The sequence below is a fragment of the Lathamus discolor genome, chromosome 2, assembly GCF_037157495.1.
Source record: "Lathamus discolor isolate bLatDis1 chromosome 2, bLatDis1.hap1, whole genome shotgun sequence".
In the NCBI taxonomy this organism is placed as follows: Eukaryota; Metazoa; Chordata; class Aves; order Psittaciformes; family Psittacidae; genus Lathamus; species Lathamus discolor.
The window spans coordinates 130354432-130377505 of NC_088885.1; the positions used below are offsets into that span (position 1 = coordinate 130354432).

Here is a 23074-nt window from a genome sequence, read left to right on the forward strand (position 1 = left end):
CCAACAGCTGTACGTATTCATCTGCCAACTGCAGATTCCTACTTGAATCTTCCCAAGAAAGAGTGCATCACTCTTCAGCTTACAACCTCATTTGTTCTCAAGGAACTTCCCTTAATCATTTCTCCCTTTCACCCTTCAGATAACAACAGCTTTCATGTGTTGAGTGAATCTGTAATCTGTAGGTTACCAACACTATGACCCACCCAGACTTCTCTATCTACCATCTTTCCTGGTAATAAGTCCACTCCAAACCACCACATTTCAAAGAACTTTTGAACAGTTTGCACTTAAGTTTAAAAGACAGTATAAAAATGCATTTCTGGCCAGTCCCATTCAGCTGCTGAACTGGAAGTTTTCATCTAATATGATCTTCCATGTTTGGTTATTACAATGGCTATGTACCATGGAGCCATCAAAAAAGGCAGGCAGCTTTTGCTCTTTTATTATTATTTTTATTATTATTATTATTATTTATTATTATTATTATTATTATTTTCTGGTTAAAGTTAGAGCCCTTACATGACTTGAATCTAATAGCATTTGACTGAACAGGAAATCAGAAGTCAGACAAGAATATTTTCAGCCCTAGAAAAGATAAAACTGAGTTAATGCTTTAAATGGTTGTTGAATTAGTTCACATGAATACTAGCTAACAGTCTTTTCAAGTTCTGTGGGTTAATAAGACTCCTTTTTACTTCTTGTCTGAAGATTTACTAGAAAAGATTCATTCCTTCTGGACACAGTGATTACATTCAAACTCCAGAGGTGAAAAAAGAAACAGCTATGCAAAGCAAAAAGCATAAATAGCATTGGCTCCTGGTAGCAGTTTTCTTACCACCTTCATGCAACAAACACAAAGGTCTACATGACAAAAACTGAGGGAACACTTCATAGCATGGGACTGCAGCACATGGGCTTTGCAGAGCTTCATGTAAAAACAGGGAAAGGCCAAAAGGGACAGAATAGATGTGCACTAGTCAACAGAACTATCACCCATATGATGGAGCTGGAACTCAGGTGGTACATGGGCTTTTGTAAGTTCAGAGCTGAGCCAACAAATATGGGGAGAAAATTTATGTGATCCAGAAAGTAGATTCCTATTGAGCTCCATACCTACAGCACCTACAAGCAAACACTACCAAAAAGCCACCTCATGTATATCAACAAAAGGTCAATATAAAGTAAACACTTCTTTATTCTCTTTGAACAACTTTTGTTGTGAGTTACTAAGCCAGTAGCTCCCTACCTGCATGAACTTTCACTATAACACCCTTTTCCTTTCAAACAGTAGCATTAAGATGTTTATCTAACTTCTACCCGGACACAAGCTGCTAATGCATTGCCACCATTTTCCATGTCACCAATTAAATATCTACCTAAGCACTATTTACTTTTAGTGTACCCAACCATACTGCTTGGAGGCAGTGACTATGTGGAGCATAGTGTGGAATGAATTCCCACAAGAGACAAGAACCTCCAAAAACTCCATCACCTTCTACTCAGCACAATGTACACTCATGAACCCTATGCATTTAAAATAGGAATATAACCATCAAAGTACGCATCAAAAACCCAAAACGTCATACTATCTGAACAACAAACCTTGCCCTAGAGACAGAAAAAGACAATTGGGGCATCAACACATTGTTTAATTCCCCTCTTGGAAATCTCTCCCGTACAAGGGCGATAGTAACATTTTGTATCTATGCATTTTGACACAGTCTTTAATCACCGTTTTGCATAGGACCACTGCTTCATTTACCAAACAACTAATCAATACTTCGCTTTCACCTCATAACTCACTATGTGGCCCATGCTTTGTTTACTGACCATTATTCAATTGTGTTATGATGGCAGAATATTTAATCTCCTCCAGGGCTTCTCAATGGTGCTCATTACTTCAATATCTAAGAGCGGCACAAATGCAAATCAACTTAGCTTCACAAAAATCCAGTGGCAGAGAAAAGGTACTACTGCTGCCTAAACTGTAGGGTTTGGAGGCACAGCAAAATTAAAGCAGAGCTGTTCAGTGATTTTAGGTGTCCTGTCTGAGGGATCACAGATGTAGTTTAAAAGTATTTAACAATATTCCAAACACAGACATTGCAGCATCAGTCGCAGGTGTGACTGCTGAGCAAATTAGATTTAAGACTCTAAAGGTGGCCTTTCAAAATTAGATAATTAGAAACCATTAAAGGTTCCACATACAGAGATCACAGAACTTGTTCGAGTGGTTATATTAGCAACAGGTGGGACAATTACAGTGCAACAGTGCATTATTTTGCTCACATGACCTTCCTTTACCCTCCCTTGCTTCCATCATTAATGACTTCCCAACTCCAGCAATAAATGAGGCAGGAGTCACACAGGCATCACTCATCTCTCCTGCACAGACCTAGTACACCCCTAGAGCAGGTCCATCCTGCTCAACGCTTGGGCCAGAAATCCTGCAGTAAAAACAATGTGTGATCACACATGTATCATACCCTTACCAAATTAAGGTTGCCAGGCAACCACCTCCCCATATTATGCCGCAAATCCCTGTCATCTCTTCAGCAAACAAATGCCAGGCCCTGTCTCACAGCCCTGCTCTCTCCCTAGTCTGCTCCTGCAACCCTAATTACCCATGCTCCCAAAGGCTTCTTCATTGTAGTTTCTTTGTCCAGCCAGCGCTTGCTTTCACTCACTACATCAGCTGTTTTTCTGTCTTAGTGTTCTTCATAATTAACATTTAGTTCACTCCATTTCTTATTTCCCTGACCAGCTGTCAGTCCCAAAAGATGAAACAGACACTGTTAAAAAAATTAAAAAATTAAAGCATGCTCAGTGAGGAAACTTCAGAGACTTCAGCTTTTAAGGTTTTAGCAAGTCTCCAAAAGCGGTGTAAAGCAGTTTTTTCTAACACATTAAAATGTTGCCAAGTTTAAGCGGATTTTTACGGTGAAAAGACACTCCATCTCTCTCCTACCAAAACAATTGCCTGCCAGATTTCAATTATCTGTTGCAGAATAGGGCATGCTGCTGCATTTCCAAGAAAAGATCACCAGAATGAGCAAAATATTGTCATATTGCACAAAATTTATCCTCAAAACCAGCTAAGACATCTCAGCTGACTTTTTAAAAGGACAAACAATAATAAATGGGAATGCAACACAGAATGTTAGACGAAGACAATGACGTCTGGCAAAGCTGTGAGCAAAAACAGTGTTGAATGAAATTTCCTGTAAACTCTTTAATGGAAAAAGAAATTTCTTTAATAGAGAAAGACAAAAAGTTAAAAAAAAGTTCTCCTGCACTTCATTGTCAAAGTTTTCTTCTACTGTTTCCCTTTCAGCGAGAATTTCACTCAAATGCAACTAATATTTTCAGTCTGGTTTACCTATTCTCAGCATATTTTTACTTTATCGTCACATATTGTCTTTACTGTGATAAGTCACTGAGTAAGTCAAAACAAATTTTAGTTGCAAAACAAATAGATGATGAGCCTAATATGAAGAACTTATTTGAGAGCCAGCAATAACATAGCAGTTATTGCTCTAAAACACACATCTATGGATATACCTGACTATAAAGAGAAAACCTGCCTAGAATATAGATGGGAGCAGCAAATGGTCTGCTGATCTTCTCCAGGGGGCACAAGACAAAAGCTATGATGAAACAGCTGATAAGCAGCCAACAGTCACAAGAAATTTAGTCAATCTGAAGAACAGCAAAAACAGAAAAAGAAAGTTAAAACACTTGTGTATTTACTCATATAAGGAGACGGAGCAAATTGAATTAGACACTTTGCAGCATAATTTGGTTGTTGGTTTCTTGGTACATAAAGCATTTTGCTGTGCAGAAAAATACAGTCAGGAAACCAAATCAGAAAATGTGCCAGTATAATACCTTGTTTCAATAGGATACTTGGAGGACACATTCAAACTAGGCCTCCTGGTCTTGGAATAACTTGTGATTTAGATCTGCTAAACACTGGCACTTTTATTTTTCCAGGAAAATTTCATTGTGAACCTCTGAGGTGCAGCGGATGGCATCGCCCCCAGTTAGCCTAATCTTAACTACTCCTGCATCATCTACTTGTCTCCTCCCATTTTAAAAGAACTGGATCGGATATTCTTACCTCCACTACTTTTTACCTTAAGGAACGAAGAACCCTATGACTGTATGAACAAAAGTGTACTTAGTATCCCAGATCTAGATAAACGTAATAGGTCTTAGTAGGACACATGCTTAAAATAAGCAAAAGAAGATGCCTCTTTACACAGCAAAGAGCCACTCTGTGGAACCAACTGCCAGGGGACATTGTGGATATTGTAGAAGAAAGAAAGATCTGTCAAGGGTTACAGAGGAGGAAAACTGTGTCAGGCTCAGACAGTTCCTGAGAGTAGTCAGTGGCTGGAACAATCCCTGTGGGAATACAGCACGTGCTGCTCATACTTTGAGCCTTCCCCCAGCATTCACCTACAGCCAGTGATAACAGAGAGAGGCTGGACTACAAGAGGGTTACTAAATGTGCAGAAGACCACAGGAAGGCCCCAAGCTGCATACACTGATAGAATAATAGGAGCTCTACCATACATGTTAGCCCTCTGCTGCTGCTCCTAGGCCTGTGTTTATGGCTGCTCTTCCTATGTGATTTTCCATTTCAGAGACAGGTGTCAGCTCTTCCCTAAAAAAGCCAACCAAACAAACAAAACACTAAGGCAAGTGAATATGTAAGAGGGAACAAGAAAGCAGGAGAGAGTCAAAGGTTTACAAATGCAGAAAATACAGATTTGCTAGGGGACATCATGCTGAGCATCTCTAACAGCTTTTCTGTGACCACTCTGAACATATTAAGGATGGAAGGCCGCCCAGTGGTGGCCTACCCAGAAATGAGTCAGGATGAGAAAACCAAAACGGGTCTACAGGTATGGGGATTCCCCTACAAGCTGCCTCCTCGAAGAGCTGCTGGCAGCAGGTTCACCCAAGGCAATAATGTCACTGACCAGAAAATCCTGTTATCTGCTGGGACCTTGGAAGGGGAGAATATACAATTTACAAGCTACTGGACAGATGGCCCCTTGGTCTGATCCCACACAACAGTTCTCGTGGTCTCATGAACATGCTGTCCTCATTCAGAATGAATGACACAACTGGTTTCTGCTTCAATTTGCTCTGTTTTCCCCCACAAGGCCGATGGTGGTTTATGTATTTGCAGTACAGGACAGAGTCTAGACACAACCAACCTGTTCTCATCACATGCCCTGGCATAGCTCACATCTCATGGACAAGGGTGTTGAGGGAGACCTCATTATGTACCATCGCTGTGTTGACACTAAGCCATCACTTACACATTTCTAGGGGAAAAAAAATATCTGCAAATAGTGTAATACCATTATTCAACTTCCCGACAGTGTTCCTGAATGCTGCTGAAAGGAACACCATGTGCAGCCGTGCATGTATAAAAGCCTGCATGAAACCAGGCGAGTGCTAAAGCTGCGCTATTCTAACGTGTATGTGGAATGAGCAGCAACCGAAATCACTAATGGTGACACTGTTTGCAGCTGGCTTATGAAGTCACTACCAAGCTTTAACAAGATGATTTTTAGAGAGGCTATACCCAGCAAAAAAGCACAAATTCAGAAGCAAGAGAAATGCTAATACAGCAGTAACGTGCTGTTATGTTTCTGTAACTCGAATGTTACATAGGAAAATGAAAGGATAAGAAAAATATAATTCAAGAAGAAAATGGTGCCATGCTCCATATATAAGACACAGCTATGCAAACATACAAGTGCTCTTCATTCTCCCTATGCTTTCAGCACACAGCTGGTCTTTGCATCTGCTTAGTGTAGTGATAGCATTCTGCAGAATTGCAAGGAAAGTTAAAGAAAAAGCCAAAACATTACAGAAATGACAAAATTTCACCCACATATGTTTGTAGTCCTTTCTCTAAATTTCACATTAAAATAGACAGGGTTTAGTTGCTTACTGAAACACAAACTCTGATAACATCTTCTAAACTAGCTTAACCTGCTGTGATGAATAAGGCTAGACAAAAGATTTTTTCACCGATGCTAGAAAAAGATTCTGGCAAACATCCCTGCAAGAAAATCTTTATTGTACCCATGATTTCAAGGCACAGAGGACTGTTTCAAGGTTCTGGTTTATGAGAACAGAATGAAAAAACATCAAATAGTGCTCACCAAGGGACGACCATCCATCTTTGCTATGTATGTAGAGAGAATCCAGTGGAAAAAGTAGCACATGAGCATATAATTAAAAACTGTATCATGATACTTATGCATAGGAAGGGTAACTAAGGTTGCACAGGCACCATTCTTTTCTGAATTCCGAGGACTTCATCTTAGATTCTGAATAGTATCTTTAACCATAGGTTTTGGTGAGGAGTTGGAAGGAATAGGGATGAAAACAAGCTAATCATGAACTAATTACTAGTTAATTTTCTAAAATTGCATAGCCACAAAGAGAATTTGCTCCATGAGGCCTAAAGAAGAACTAGGAGTAACCAAAGGAAAAAAAATCAGCTGCTCTAAATAAGGTCTGTTACATTCCCTAATGATAAAGGCTCAGGGTAAAGAAGTCTCCCAAAAGTCAGTAAGAAAAAGCTGAATTTCTCAAGTTATTTAAGAAAGTGAAACAAGGCTGCAGTCTCCCAGCCAATGCAGCAGAGACACAAAGCCCAGGCAAACAGGAAGAGATTCATGACCTACTCCCATCTCTGCCATTTGTACTATTACAGCGCCAATGTAGCTCATTTACCTAGCAACAACAGTCTTCAAAGTGCTGCATAAACATTTTTCTTTCCAGTATCATCTCCCTTTTCCTCTTGTCTGCAAGGGGGTAAAAAGTAAGATCCTTATAAGAAATGGAGAAAAGAACAAGAGTTTTTCACTGCTCTGTCCCAGGCCACAGAAGAAGCATCTGACAAAAGTGGGGTGAAAGCCCCAGCTATATCCCACTACTATTTAGAAGCAGTTAAGGAGTGCTTTGCTCAGCAGCACACCCTTACAGCCTGGGCATCCATGCATCTGGAGCTAGGCTAGGCTGCAAATGCATTTTAATGTCAATCAAGAGAAGGCTCACACTGTGAAGGAAAACAAGTCCTAGGCTTGCTAGGACATGCAGGAGCCTGATTCACACTCCCTCTAAAATTTATGTGAAACACAACATCAAAAGGTGGCAGTGGATCAGAGATGATATATGGAGTGTCTCATAACTGCTCCAGCATATGCCAAGAGCTTGACGTGACAGTTGATTGCCATGCAGCTTCTTGCACCGCTTTCTCAGCAACTCTGAACCTCTCCCTGAGGGAGAGCCAAGCCCCCGTTCCCGGTCTGACAGCCTGCTGCAGCACCGCTCTGGCTCCCCCGGCAGGCGGGCGCAGAGGGTCCTCGCCCTGTCCCCGGCCTGGGGCACCGGAGGCCGGGCAGAGGAGCCACTCCCGCACCGCCGGGTGGCAGAGCCGGGAGCGGGAAGTTCTGCTGTCCCTGCGGCGGTGGCTGCGGGGAAGGCCGGAGCGATTGAGCTCTTGCAGGGGCTGCGGGAACACAGAGCCGACGGGAACCCTCCGGCTCTGCCTGCCGCCCTTTCCTGCCGGCTGAGCTCGGAGGAAAGGAAAGGAAAGGCAGGATTAAACAAAAAGGACAGATGCCAGGGCGGGCTTGCTGCCTGCTGGCCGTGACGGGTGCTGCCACGGGGGAACGACACCGAGCACGGAACCGGGCGCAGTCCTGGCGCCCCCTCCTCCCCGCTCAGCCCAGCCTCACCGCTTCCCGGTGCCGCCCCGTGCCGGGAAGGAAGCAGGCGAGCGGGGAGCGCCTGGGAGGAGCCTCGCCGCGACCCCCACCCGCTCCGCGCTGCGGCTGCCGAGCTGGCGCAGGGCCCGCGGGGGGGCCAGGGGGAGGACAGCCGCGCCCAACGCTGCCTACCCCAGCGCTGCCTGCCCCTCCTCGGTGCGTGCCTGCTTCCTCGGCCGGGCTCCCTACCCCTCCTTCCCTGCCTCTCTGCCTGTCTCCCCGCTTGCTCCCTCCTTGCCTCTCCGCCCGCACTCTGGCCCGGGGAGCGCAGTTGCCTACAGCACCACGGACAGCGCCCGGACACTCTCCGTCCGCAGCGCGTCCGGCCGGGCTGATCTGTGCTCCCGTGCGCTGCCCCGCCCGGCGTACCGGGGGCTGGGGGTGCTCTCCGTTAGGGAGAGGCGTGCCCCCCCCTCCGCCCTCCCATGCGCTGCACTCAGTCGTTTCTCACCATTTCCTTGCAGGAGCAAGCTCCTCTCACTGCAGACACCCCGACACTACCAGGTACCTGTCTCCTGCTCACCCTACCCCATCTGCAGCCACAGAAGTGTTTTCCCGCAAAAGGCCGCAGGGCCCTCCGGCCGCCTTCCTTCTCGGTGCCTTGTAGGCAGCGGATTGTCCAGCCCCTGCATCCCAGCACCTCACTACCTCCGCCGAGCTGTGCTGGCCCCTCCAGGCAGTCACCGCAGCATCTGCCCCACCACAGCTCACACTGTGGAGAATCACACACATCTCCCTGGGCACATTGTGCAGTCTGGAGATGCTCCTCTCCCCAGAATCACTTCCAGACTTTACTATTCTCATTTAAATAATAATAATAATAAAAAAATTATTAAAAAAAAAAACCAAAACACCACACCTACTTCCTGCAATTCAGAAATCACCAGTAGTGACTCCGTAAGAGACAGCTGGCCCTCAGACTCACGCTCAGGGCCCTGCTCTAGTCGCAGATGCTGTTCACTGACATCAAGGAAGCTTGAAAAGTGTAATCCTATGATACCTGTCCTAAGGAAGCACACGTGGAGGGAGAACACCCCAGCCAGTGCTGGCACACTGCAGGGACTGTGCAGCTGCAATAGCAGCACCGAAGGATGGAGAATGGTGCCAGTGCTCTGCCTGCACTCTGGCTGCTCCAGGAGAGCACAGCTCCACCCGGGAGACCTCTGCCTCTCTTCTGCTTTTCTCACCCACCCATACACCCTGTGAAACAACTCCACAAGTAGAATCCTCCAAATTCCGAGCTGAAAATTTGCCATGTCTGTCTACAAGCAGCGTGGGAGTCTGTTATCACTGATAGCTTCTAACAATAGGGCCGTTTTCCCTTGGGAGACACAAATGAGCTCCAGCTGGACAGCACATGGATTAGACAGTAAAGATGGAGTGTCCTCTTTGTACCACCCTCTTGGGTACTGTCTCCTTCAGGCAAGCAACTGCTTCCAGCCCTAGGAGGTGTACGAATAGGCCCCATCACTGCCATGTTTCTAGCAAGAATCTGAATTAAACACCCACATTTGTGTAGTGTCTATCAGTCATGTCACTGGTGTTCCTCTTGCTGGGTAGACAGAATCCTTAAAGTGAATGTAGAGAATCCTTACAATGTGTCCATCCCCTTTCATATGACACTGACATCAGGTCCCATCCTGCACACTTTATCAGGTGAATCAAGCTCACAGCTTCCCAGTGGCTTGTTTTATAGCACAGCAGGGGAGTGGTTATTGATTTCTTTTCCCAATTATCCTGAGTTTGGCTTTGCAGAGCTCTTCAAGAGTGTAAGCGGGTCCAGCTGCCATTCCCCATGTTTTAGCAGAGTTCCAGTTGTCCGTGGTGATGTCTGGGATACTAAAACAAATATCAACATAGAGAAAAAATTCAATATAAAACTATTGTTTATGGTATCTATACACCTTTGTAAGAAATGGGATTTAGAGGTAAAAATAATCTGAGCAGCAGTTTTACTGAAACAGTTTAGAAAATCCCTTGTGTTGGTCCCTTCTTTTTTTGGTCGTATCTTTGGTATAAAATGTGTTAAAATGAATTTGTACATGTTTTACAGGTAGCAACAGCAGAGCCTTCAACACCAATAGGCTTCTCTCGTGTAAGACATAAAACATTTGACATGGAATGTACTATTGAAGCCAGGCCGAGGGGGGAGAGGCATTCAAGGGCTGATTTCCATTTCAAACTGCATTCTGGCACTTTGTACTCCAGCACCATTGGTGGATCAATATTTAATGCCCAGAGATTCTGGCTCTGCAGGAGTCATGTCAGGGGACCTCTAGAGCCAATCTGCTTGGGTAGAGGAGTGATAATTATTCATGGGCTCCTGCCTCTCACTCCTTCTCTTGCACAGCCCCACTCTGCTGACTCAGTGCCTTACTCAGTCTCCTCTCCCTCTCTCCGCCGCTGTAGCTGGACCTTTTTGCCTTCACAGCCTCTGAGAGCCTGCGCGTCCCACCATGGCCAAAACAGCGATGGGTAAGAAAACGCCTTTCTTTCCTCCAGCCACTACATCGGCCACTATTCCCTGGGAATGCTGCTGGCACTGGCTGCTCCTGTCAGCATCCCTGGAGTTTAGGAGGAAATCAAGACAACGCAAAGCAGATTTTTGATTTCTTTGATCAGAAAAAAAAAAAAAAGGGTGGGGGACCCCGGGGCTCTTTTAACATCCTGAGATCGGATTAATTATTTACTGAGGGGTAAGGTCGGCACATGAGCACAGCCTGATTTTGAAAAGGCTTTCGTTATTTTGAAGATTAATATATATATTATGGTATTAATATATATATTAAATATATACATATATATATATAAAAGAAAACGAACCGGAAAGTTATCCCCGCTATAGACACACCTCCCCCCGCCGCTGTAGCCCCCAGTCCGTGCTCCCCTCTGCTCCTCAAACGCACCACGTAGGGAGAAGAAAAGCAGGCAGGGGGACAGGCACCGCCGGACCGGGAGGTGCGGGTGTCCGTGCTGGTGCCGTGGGGACGGGGACGGGGCGGGCGGGGGGACTGCAGCGGGGCGGTCACCGGCCGCGGCGCGCACTGCGGGCCTGCCGCGCCCAGCCCGGCGGAAGGGGCGGTGGCTGGGGGGGGGGGGGGGGCGGGCAGCGGGAGTCGCCGCTCGGCTGCTGCCCAGGTGCTCCCGCACCTGCAGTCTGAAGGGGGGGATAACGGGGACTGGGGGACAGGCCGAAGCAGGTCACTGCATCATGGCTAGCTGGTATTTTCTGGCAGCTTTCAGCCTGTTTTTCCCTGTGCCGGGGGCTGTTGATACCTTGAGGTTGTGCGCTGCGAGCAGAGCATCCGCCCACCATCCCGCGGCCAGAGCCGCGCCCTGCGGCCGCGCCCCCGCCCCTTCCCCCGCCGGGCCCAGGGGAGCGGTCGGGCGGGGCCGGGCGAGCTGCGCTCTCCCCGCCGCAGCCGCGCCCCCGAGAGCCCCCGGGAGCCCCTTTCTCTCCGGTCCTCCCTGGCCATCGGGCGGCTGTCCCGACGCCCGCGGCGGGAGCGAAAGGCGCAGCCCTGCGCCGGCCCCTTTGTTCGAGGGAGGCGGTGGGGGGATCGTAGTGGAGGGTGTGTGAGCGAGAGAACAGGCTGCTGAAAGCATCCAGGCACTATTGATCCTTGATTTTTCTTTGGGGGCAAATGAGGCAGGACCTACGTTTGACGCATTCAAATTCAAGTTTTCACTATCATTCACCATTAAAGTCATGCATGCACAAATCCTGCAGAATAAGGTTGGAGAGCTCCGAAACGATTATTATCCTTCTCCAAGAAACAAAACCCATTCAAATTCCCATTTTGTGCAGACTCTCTCTCTAAATCACAAAGTTATAGCAAATCCTCTTGTTGCATTATGTATTTATTCATTTGAACGCTTATGGTCCAATCCTGAGAAATAATCGGTGTGGACTGAAAACATTTTAACTGGCCATGGCACCCCTGGGAACAAGGCATGAGACAGCTATAGGTGCAAGCAGAGGAGGGAAAGCAGGGCTGTGGGAGTCTGGCCAGCCCTGCAGTGCCGAGCACGCCATCCCCTCCCCACTGCAGCAGTCTGGTAATCAGTATTGATAATTTGTAGGCAGTCAGAGACTGATCTCCGCAGAAGGCCCTGTTAGGAATTCTGTCACTAGGGAAGAAAGGTCTCTTCAGCCTTCGATTAATGACCTCACAGCATGAATATGGGAAGCTTTGTGCTGCAAGAGATGCCTGGAATCACTGGGTTTGCCTAGAGACAGGCTGACCGTCTCGCCAGTTTGCCTATTAATAATATCTGGTTAAGGAGCTACATATGCAAGCAATAAAAAGCGATGTAACTACCTAGTTTGGGTTTCTAACAACACTAATTACAGCAGCATTCAATAAAAAAGTGAAAGATACGTTATTAAAAGCATCTTCCCTCTTTAAACTCCCAAAGGTTATATATGCTCTTCACCATTTCTTTAAACCTTATTCTTCCTTGGCATAGTTATTTGTAGAGAAAATTTGGATCTAGGCAGCCCATTAGAGTAAGCCACATGAGAGTTTCTTCAACAAATTTTATTTTCATGCGGAAAAATAGATGCATTCTTAGTCATACGCTTTTCCAGTTAGTGCTAAATAAGCTACATTTGGTTTGTACTCAAGCTCTACCCAGTAGATCACTGAGGCAACTACAGAGTGCCTGACTTTTCCCTTTTTTTCCCTGTTAGCACCGTATTTTGCAAAGTGGCAGTGAAGGCTTGATCCTGCTGCCACTGGAGCCAACAGAACATTTCTCATCAGCTTAAGCTAGCCCTCTATTATGTTTCTGGCCCTGGTCCAGCAAGGCACTTAAGCAGGTGTCTGAGTTCGAGCATGTGAATAGTCCTGCAGGCTTTGGACAGAACACCATGTAACTCAGGTTAGGCAGATGCTAAATACCTTGATAAGCCTGTGTTTATTTCCTGCTGTAGAAGGCAGAATTAAGCCTAATTTTCTCTTCAGCTCTGTTAATAAAAGGTTTCAAGGAAAGCCCCTTTGTCATGCATAGGAATTTCAACAGCTGCAGGAACCTCTGGAGCTCAATACACTCTCAAGACCCATGGAGTTCTTTCTGTTTAGCTTACAGAGTATATGAATGATATGCATGAGGCACACACACACACACACATTTATGTATTTATATTTAAGTGTGTCTTATTTTAAAATATAACACAACCATACAGACATTCTTGGAGCTTTTAAATTGCATCCTCCCCTTGACATCATCCTCCAGATGAAGTCAGGGTTGGATAAATGGACTCCTTCATGCATTATGCTGCCTAACTTATAGGCCACGCACCTGGCTGGATAAACTTTTTTAGGGTACGTACATGGCAGTGTGAGGGTGAAGCTGTCAGTGATGCCAGTAGAGCTAAATAAGGTGTCTGAAACCATTATTTCATTCTTTCTTTGCAGTGTTTAATTTAGAGAATTTATTTTGAAGACATCTTCAGACGATCATCACACAGAAAGTCTCAGTCACTATTATGGTTCTTGTTTATTTTATAGGAAGTTGTTTAACAGACATATATGGGATATGTGTTGATATGTGTTAATAATGTGTTAAAGAAGTGTTTTAATTCAAACTGCTTTTAAGACAGTCAGAAACTCTGTGAGGTTATAAATAGGTGGGATTCTGAGGAAACAGAAGAGAGAGTTCAGGCAGCTTCACGCTGCCTCCTTTGCATATCTCAGTAAGACTTATTAAACTGTTATAAAAGTGCTTCAGAGTTGTTCTTCTACTTGTCATTTGCATTTTAGTTACAAGCTCAGTCTTCCATACTTAGCTTGATGGAAGCAGTGTCACTGTCTATTAAATGAGTACTGCATTATTCTTTTATATGGTATACAAATGTACATATGAAGTCACAAGTAACTATGGTTGTTGAATTTAACTGGTTTAATTATTTTAATAACTAGGGGGCTTTACTTCAAAGGGGTAAGCATTTTGCCTCTGATCTGCCAGTACACTTCAAGAATTGCTTGATATTCCACAATTGTGCATGAGTAGTCATCTGGACATCAATGGCAGCGACAAGCTTCAAGTTAAACAGCATATGGCTAGGCGCCAGGCTGCATTTGGACAGAACATGCTCCTTTGCATATTATGCAGTTTTTAGCACAAGGCTTTAACCTCCTGCTTTTATAAATAAATGCAGTTCTTTCCCTTTTATAAATAAATTAACACTAATCATCACTACGTTATTTTCAACTGTCATAAAATTGCATATTTGAATAGACAAATAGGAAATTAAGATGAGAATGAATTTGGACAAGATTCAGAAAAGAGTTTGTTGTCTCATAATGTCAGCAGAAATGTGATTTGACTGAGACACTGTTATTCCAACTTTTACCAAGATCTAGAAGAAACATTTCAGCTGGTTCATTTTTCCAAAAATTTTGATTACTAAGCTAATATAAAGTTGGTGGCAAGTACAGTTCATTGGAGACCTGAAGGTTAACACCCATTCACATTCTTCCCCTGTTTTTAAAAAGTAGATTACTCTTTCCTGCTATGGAGAATTTAGGCAGTAAAAACAGTCCATATGGCTGGGAATTTATGTTGCTTCATAGCAGTTCTTTACTTATCCTGTGAAGTACAGGCAGGAGTATGGAAGCATCATCTATTCCATCATCTTATGGAAGAGATCCCACAACATGCTGAGGAAATAAAAATAAAATTCAGCAGCTTGAACACTTCTAAAATGTTCTCTCACCTCCACCTCCATCACCTCTTTGTTCTAATATAAGCTCTATTTAGACTAAAGGCTTCCTTGTTTGATAAAGTATACCTGGAATTAATTCACATTGATTTTGTCAATTTGAATCGCCTTTAATTCATTGTGGATTTATTTTTTTGGTTTTCATTTCTTTGGAATTTTACAGCAATAATACATTTCTCTAGATCACATTTTGCACAGCTATTTTTTAGTATTAATATATGTGTAATCCAGTCTTATGGTTAGAATTTCTCTGGTGGCATTTATAGCTATTTCTTTACAAAAGAATTCTCCATTTTAAAATTAATAGCATTAATAAAAACAAAACCAAAAAAAACACCAAAAACACCCAACCACCTCATTGCAGAAGACAGATGGGACACTCAAATCCAGCAATATTTTTAGATTGTATTTTAGCCTTCAAAGACGATATGAAATTAACTTATTACTTCTCCTAAGAGCCTTCTGTGAGTAGTAGGCACTATTATGTAGTCTGAAACAGAGAGATCAAAATGTTCCTATGACAGGTAGGTCTGGCCAATACTTTGACCCATGCAGCATTTTCATGTAGGTCTAATTTAACTACCTTCATAATCAAAGGGAACAAGAGATGTTCATCATTCCTGAAAAACATCGGGCTCTAGGTGTCTCGAAGTGACACCATCCTAAAATGGTGTCACTCCAAATAATTAATACAGTTGGAAAATGAACTCGGTAAAAGGTTTTATAAAGATTATGCAGCAAGAAAGCCACCACTTAAAATGTGAGTGACTGAGGGTGGCTCCTAGCCCTGTGACCAGCAGGCAAAATCACAGCTGGGACTAAAGTCCTCCAACAAGCCTTCTCACTTGGTGTGCTCCCCCCAGGCTATATATGTCTACTGAGTAAATTTGCCTGTCAGCTTCTGTTACCAGCCTTCACAGCTGGTACTGCCCGGTGCTTTAAGGAGGATCAAATATCACATCATGAACCAGTGCTCACTTATCTCTGCAGTAACTACCTTCGAAAATCCAGTGTCCTCCATACAAGTCACCTTTATAAACAAAAAATCTGTTGCTGTTATCAGGTAGCTTATAGAGAACGTGTTCTTCAGCAGTATCCATAAAATGGATGATAGATGAACCAACTTTGCAAACAAGGCTTGCTTCGCTGGAGCCAAGGGAGTTCAGCCACTAACCTCAGCACCATCAGCTGATCCTCATCCCATGGGGGCCACAGAAAGTGCTGGATGATTTGAAGGAATGTGTGCCATTCACAGTTCTTTCTAGGCTGCACAAAATGGTCATGCTGTGAATTCCCTGGATACAGTCTGAGGTGTTGATGGTTTCCATGTGAGTCCCCCTGTGATCATGAGCCAGCCATTCTACCTGGGATGCATACTCAATCCTGCAAGGTGCTGGGCGCCCATGGCTACAGCACAGGCAGTATTTATTGCTCTGGTTGCTCAACACTTTTCAAAACCAGAAAAAAGTTGCTTCAGAGACCTCAATCTGCACAGATCTGCATCCTCAGTCAAAAGAAATGGACCAATGCACAAAGGCTGGCTCCTGGGATCACAATACTCAAGACATCGTGTGTCTGAGCAATACCAGCACAAAAAACTACTCTGTAATTATTTAATTTTCCATTTATTACATTTTCCCTTTTTCTGTCTGCTAAAATATAGTTTAACCAATGAAATGAATTTAAGCTGTTTCCGCCAGGATGTGCAGTTAAACCGATGACAGCATCTACACAAGACATTCAATTTTGCTGAAGTTGGTGATATCTAGAAATGTATTTTTTAAAGGTATACTTATCTAATCCAAGAAGTTCGCTAATAAATTACAACTTATGCGTTCATTCTAATACACAAAACCCATCACTGTTGTAGCAGTTACTGTGTGGAGATGTGATCATTCGTGCACTCAACCACGAAACACTGTTGTTAAGATTTGGTGGGGCTTTGGGGGATTCTTTTTCCCCAAGCAGGTGGTGTAGTCTAGAGAGGTGACTTAAGATAGAGTAACTAAAGTTCTAAGGCACCTGTGGTGGGATCCAGGTGTGACTGTACCTCCTCAACACACCAGGAAAGGTTAGTGCCTCTGGCTATGGCCGAACAGAATATTGCTGGGGGGCTGCCCAGAGTGAAGGTACTCAACACTTAGTGACCCAGAGGGAGATGCAGGGGGGAATGGTGAGATTTCAGCCGTCCCTTGGGCACTTAATCTGTGGCTGCACAGAAACCCTACTTCAGTCTCCTCCATTGTGGTGGGAGGAAAGAGAGGTGTCATTGAGTGCACTCCTGCCCCTCAGGCAAACTGGTGGTTGGCCTCCAAGTATTCTGCTGGGATGTGGTGGTCCTTGTCCCTCCCCAGATAACACTAGAGCCACCAAGCTGTGGCCCCTTTCCACCCTCCTGTGGGAAGAGCATCATGCTGGAGAGAGGACAAGAGAGCTCACAGGAGGGAAGATGACCTCCACCTATAAGTGGGAAGCTATGGCTTATAAGACCATTGCTGGATTTTGCATGATACAGCAAAATAGACCAGAGCAGAAAATAAAACTTGAGTTTCATTGGGTGGCAGATGGGACCCTTCATCTTGAATTCCCTAATTTCTGCAAGAGGTTGAACCCAGTTCTGGCACTTCCCAGTCAAAGGTGCTCACTGTAGAGAGTTGTCCCAAAGGACCATAAAAGTGCCAGCAACATTTCCTTTCTGCTGCATGTTAAAAGAAAGCAATGGCTGTCCCTCCATTTATGCAGGACCCTGTCCTATCTATGCATGCCACATGCTCTCATGAAATAGGCTACGCAGATTTCTTCATAGGACAAGGTCTGGGTTGGAGGAACATCCAGTTCCCAGTGTTAGGGGAGTAAACAGTTCAAGTCTGAGGCACCTTTGCTTGTACAAAAAAGTAGCACACTACAGTGCACCACCGATTTGATGAGCACAAATCGTGCTATTTATGGATGTTCATGATCGCTCTGCAGCCGTGCAGGAATTTGCAGAATCTACATTTTTGATTTAGAAGCCTAAATTTTTGTTAAACATCAGTTTAGGCACCTAGCTCCTTTATCAGATTTGTCCGTTAAACATTTCATGAACTGACTTTCTCTTCATTAAGATGGGGATAATCTTCACTACTTACCCCAGAGCTGTGATGTGAGGGGCATGGAAATGTGTAACAATGCTTGAATGTTACAAAAGTTGCAAAATCCATAGTGATCGAATTAGGAAAACAAGCAATTTACCAGCTGAAGCTGTATTAGCATTCAAATTCTTTTTATAATCCTTGGGGGATTTTTTAAATAAAGAAAGAATAATGATGTATATATTTAATGTTACTGATTGGTGTAGAAGCCTTCAAATTGAGAATTTACCTTAAGGTAAGGTGTACTTTACCTGAAGCTAGCTGAGGTACCTTATAATGCTTACATTTTTTACATTTAAATACAATCACTAGTCACTAAATGACTGTAGCTAAAACTTTTGATCTTTGTACTATTTTTGATCCTATCTAAGGTTATTGAATAGACAAATTGTCCTTTTGGCCTAAAATTTCTGATATGTTCACATTCATCCTCTGGTTTCCACTAGGATGTCTTCTGATGTGATTTCATTGGTAGGGCTCCTTGAAGTGTTCAATATTATTACAGTTACTATTATTGCAGTTCAATATTATTACAGGTAATTATTTCAGCAAAGGACTTTTGTCCTTTACAAAAGGCTGCAGAGGCTACAGCCAGGTCAAAGACGTACAAAATAATTTAGCTATATTTGTACATAAAAGTGTAGCAAAATTTGTTTTTTTGGTTTTTGTACTGTAATTCTTCCAGTTACCTGAATGGATCTGTAAAAAAATGTTCGCGTGCTCCTAGGAAATCTTCTGATTTAAAACGGATGCATGAATCAAGCTTTAGAGTTTTTCAGAGACTTGTTTTAAAAAGTGAAATTCACTCCTATACCCAGTATGATTAGCCTTTACTGGCATTTAGTCAATTTATTATGTAGAGTAATACAAAAGATTTATTTCTAAGCTAATATTTTTTCTATGTGTTTAGATTTTTTCTTTTCCACACTGTCAAGTCTGTAATCAGGGAGCTTTCAATATTATATATTGTAGATAGGAAAGAATCTCATACTCATTGTGGTTTAAAAACCAAAATATTTATATTTGTCAACACCCCGCTTGTTCTCAAAGCAAGTATCTTCCTGCTGGAGAAATAATTTTCTATCTCTAAACATCATTATTTTCTAAGAAAAATATCAATAATGACTTCTTAAGAAAGCTAATAGTAAGATACTGATTTTAATCTGCATTGAGGATTCAAGTTCTTCCTTTTTGAAGTGCATTTATATTTTTTTCAAGGAAATATTAAAAAGGGAAATATCTTACTTAGAGAATCATACTGCATTAGATTAATGGTGTAAAGAATTTCACCTTTTAGTGGTAGGAGGCCTGAAAAACAGGATTAAGCATGACAGGGGTACTTTTAAATGCTCTGCAAAATTGTAATTATCAGTCTGCATAGCTTGCCAATGCTGTTCTAGAGGTCTCAGGCCTGCTGGCATGCTGATTTCTGCACAGAAGATGTGAACAGTCCTGTCAAGGGTAAAAAATTGCCGCAGTAAGAATAAATACTGAACCCTGGCAGAAAATTCAAGGCATTTAGAGAAGCAAACGGGTAATCTACAATACAAAGGTTACAAAATTACATTTAGTATTTTTCTATGTGATCAGATGGATATAATTTCCTAGATTAAAACAAAGACTGGAAACAGGGTATTAGGGACCTCAGTCTGCCCCTGAACTGCTACTTTTTGTAGTCTTTTAGTGTCATTTACTTATTAAAGTCTGAGTTAGCAGTCGGGAAGACATTCTTGTGAGCAATCTGCTGTCCTCATCAGAGTTTTCCATCTGCTTCATCTCCACCACCTACTGATTTCCAGTCCCAGTCCATTTCCTTGGTATTTTTTCCCTCATTTTCATAACCTAATCTCATCATCTATTCAGTCATAGTATCACCCTCATTCCTGGTCCAGTTTCAATCATCCCATTTCCTGACTGACTTTACCTTTTTTCTTGTTCTTTTATTTTTAATTCATCCTCTCTTTGCAATTTCTTTCATCGGGCAGATTGAGCTGCTGTCCCTTCACACAACCCATTCCTTCTGCTAATTGCTAATCCTCCACACTTCTGTTGGGCCAGAAAGGAGGGAATTAAGACCACAGGGTAGTTCTTTTCTTTTTCTGATTTCCAGCTCTCCTTTAGTCCACAGTGACAAGGAGGAGCACTGCAAATCAATTGGCTGTAAAGCTTGGTTGTGTTTCTGCCAGCCACAGTTGAATCTTGAAATCAGATATTTCAGCCACTTCTTCCACAGCCAGGTCTGGGCAGATTTTTCAAATGAGGAATGATTTCCTGGCACAAAGCGCTAGAGCCTTCCAAACAAATAAAATAAGTGCTTGTTTGGTTTACTGCATGCATCTATTTTTCCCTAGTCATCTCCCTAGAAATAGTGAAATAATTTTTGCTAAGATCTTCTCCAAAATTCAGCAAGAGGAAGCCCTCCAGCCAAGAAAACTGTAGGCCAAATTGTAACTCAACAATGACATGTTCAGTGGAAGGAAGTCTCCCATATTTTCTAGCGCACTGGAATTAAAAGGGTGGCATTAGGTAGGAAATATCAATGTCTCACTGTGGTGTATGGGTCACACATTTAAGCTGCTCAGATATGCAAAGGCCAGGAACACCAGCCTTGCTAGAATTAGATCCTTAAACAGTGGAAATCTATGGTAGTAGACCCATGTTGATTTAAGTGTGATGAACCCATTTTTTTCCCCCTTTAAATCTCCCAAAGCATAATCTTAGGAAAGAAACATCTCTATTATTTTGAAAAGTCATACAAAAGCCAGCTACACTAATAAAGGAGGATTTGATTATACAGGAAAGGAGACTTTTTAATGCATAAAAAAGAATTTGATTATACAAAAAAGAGAAAAACCAGACTGCTACAAGTTGATGCTTGGCTATCTCCAGGTCCTGCTACTTACTGAAAAAGTACAACACACTGAAAAATATGAAGGCCAACCCAGTTCTGGAAGTTTGATAAGTCTGTTAGAAAGGTTGGTCTGATACATAGAATAAGTTCTGGTTTGCCTTGAGTGACAGGCTCCTGATGCTGGGACATGCTGGTGCACAGTGCTCTGAAAATCTAGTTATTTTATTCTAAATGAGTCAAGCACCTTCACACCAGAGCCCCACAGAAACCAATGGAGCATCTCTGCAGGGATTGACTCCTCGTGTGGTTCCTTTTAGTAGCAGAGCGGTGTTTTTGAATTCATCAAGATCCTCTTCTGCTTAAGTGGAGGCCAGTACTGCAGAAAAATAGAGACAGAGAGGCTCTGTCTAACAGATAGATAGCTGCAGAGAGATAAATAGACAGACAGAGCAAATGAATTCTAAAAATCTTCAGTAATATTTCAGCACAGGAAAAAAAAATCACTGAATTGAAAAGGAAGGAGAAGAGAAAGAAAAAAAAAGAGGTGAATTATGAAAGGTTTCATTTACAGCAGTCACATTACTGAAAGTCCATATAAATTGTTACAGCGTAGACATTTAAGATTAATTCTACATCTTATAAAGAATCTGTGTATTTCTATGATGCAAGTCAGAGCAGAGCTACTTGAAACACAAGTCGCTTCCTCTGACCAGTGGTTCTTGTTCTAGTTTTATTGTAGCATCGATTGTAACAAAATATTCCACTAGCAAATGTTTTATCCCAGCCAATTTAATCAATTCTGAATAATATACTAATTTCTTTGCCCAATCCACATGGCTTCAAAGAGGCTGTCATTCTTTGTTTTTTTTTTTTCCCCATTCATTTTCATATCTTCTGATTAAAGTATTCTGTAATGTTTACCATCTATTCCCAACTATGATATATTTTAGCAATGTGATGTTGAGTGGTATCATTATTTGCTTAATGGAAGCAATCAAAATATTTGAATATATGCATAAAGATATGTCTGGGTACAATAATAGAAATATAGAAATACTTCTATAGTAGAAGTAGTAAAAATATTAATCAGGTAATTAGTAATAATAACATAGTTTAGTTAACGAACATATAGAAAAATCTGGAGCCACAAAAGCACAGGTGTTATGTGGAACAGCTTGTGCCTGTCATTTCATTGATCTTTCCTTCAAATAGTTGCAAGCAGCTAGTATGTTGTTCCTTGGCCACATCTTTGCCCAATGAAACAACCTTGCCCCTTCTACCACGCTTCACAGGTAGTCCTCCACTGGACCTTCACCTGTTTTATCATGTCCCTCTTAAATTGGGGGACCAGAACTGGATGCAGTACCCCAGGTTCAGCTCCACAGCACCAAACACCTTTGACTACTGCTGAACCTAACCTCCCCTCCTGCTGAGTCATACATACCTCTGCCTCCTTCATCTCTCCATTTTCCCAGTCTGACCCATTTAAAAGAAAGATGGAAGAAACAGCAAAAAACTCTTCCTTGTGGGACTTTTAGAGCTGGCCTACATGCACTGAATATATTTCTGTAAATTTATTAAAAAAAAAAAATGGAAAAAAGTCACTGCCTCAGTGTCTGTTTCTATTTTGGTGCTTAGATTTCACCTTTCAGCATTGACAATTATGGGTTTATGTAGACATAGACTGAATCATCTGAAATCTCACTTGGGCTTTTGTGTTCTCTTGAGGGCTCTGTAGAAGACTAATAGAAAATTATCTTATGTCTTTAACTGCTGTGAAATGAATTTTCACAGTGAGCACTGAACAATGAAATATCTAGAAGTAGCCCCAGTTTCTAGATTTGCGGACCTGCCAAAAAATCCTTTCCCTAGTCATTCTGCTGCCCACAGGTTAGGAGGTAATGCCAAATGAAAAGATGAGGTTTACCGATTCTGCTTCATATCAGCACGGTTGATAAGGGAGCTGATTCCATTTTTGCTTACTCTGTGCAGTGCTTTCAAAGTCCTTCAAAACCTAAAGACATTATTTTTGAATGAAATGATTTCTCCAGGAATAAACACACCCTTGACAGGCTTCCTCCTAGGGAGACATTCTTAAATTAGACCCAGAAATTCAGTCCTTTGGAATATCTTGTAATCAAATAAATACAGCCCCTTGCTCCCACATATACCAAACTAAGTAGACTCTTAAATTTGTATAAAAGCATTTAAACTTTTGTAGTCTTTGTTATGAAAAAAAAGGGGAATTAAACCATATGACATAAAGCAGCAGAGTATAAATGAGACTATTGGGTGTCCATGACACAGTTTCAATTATCACACTTCCTTGGGCTTAAAGTGAAATCCTCCACAAATACAAATTACGTGAATAGACAAATTCTAATACAGTTTTATACAGACACTTTAAAGTCATTTACTAAGAGCTTATTTTGTCATTTACTAAGAGCATTCAGATTTTAAATACTATTGTTAATTAACAGAGTTCGCAGTTATAGTGTGTATGCCATTGTCTGTATTATTGCAAGGATAGGAACCCTTCATTTTTAAGTAATCTACTTGCATA

At 42.5% G+C, this 23074-nt stretch overlaps 1 protein-coding gene across 1 annotated transcript in view; it reads left to right on the forward strand.

The window, feature by feature from the left end:
* The first annotated feature begins 10207 nt into the window (after window positions 1–10207).
* The window catches only part of STMN2 (stathmin 2), a 38485-nt gene continuing 25618 nt past the window's right edge, over window positions 10208–23074 (forward strand). Inside the window, exon 1 of the mRNA XM_065669405.1 lies at window positions 10208–10277. Within this exon, the coding sequence (XP_065525477.1) occupies window positions 10259–10277 (19 nt within the window). The 5' untranslated portion in view covers window positions 10208–10258. The remainder of the gene's footprint in view (window positions 10278–23074) is intronic.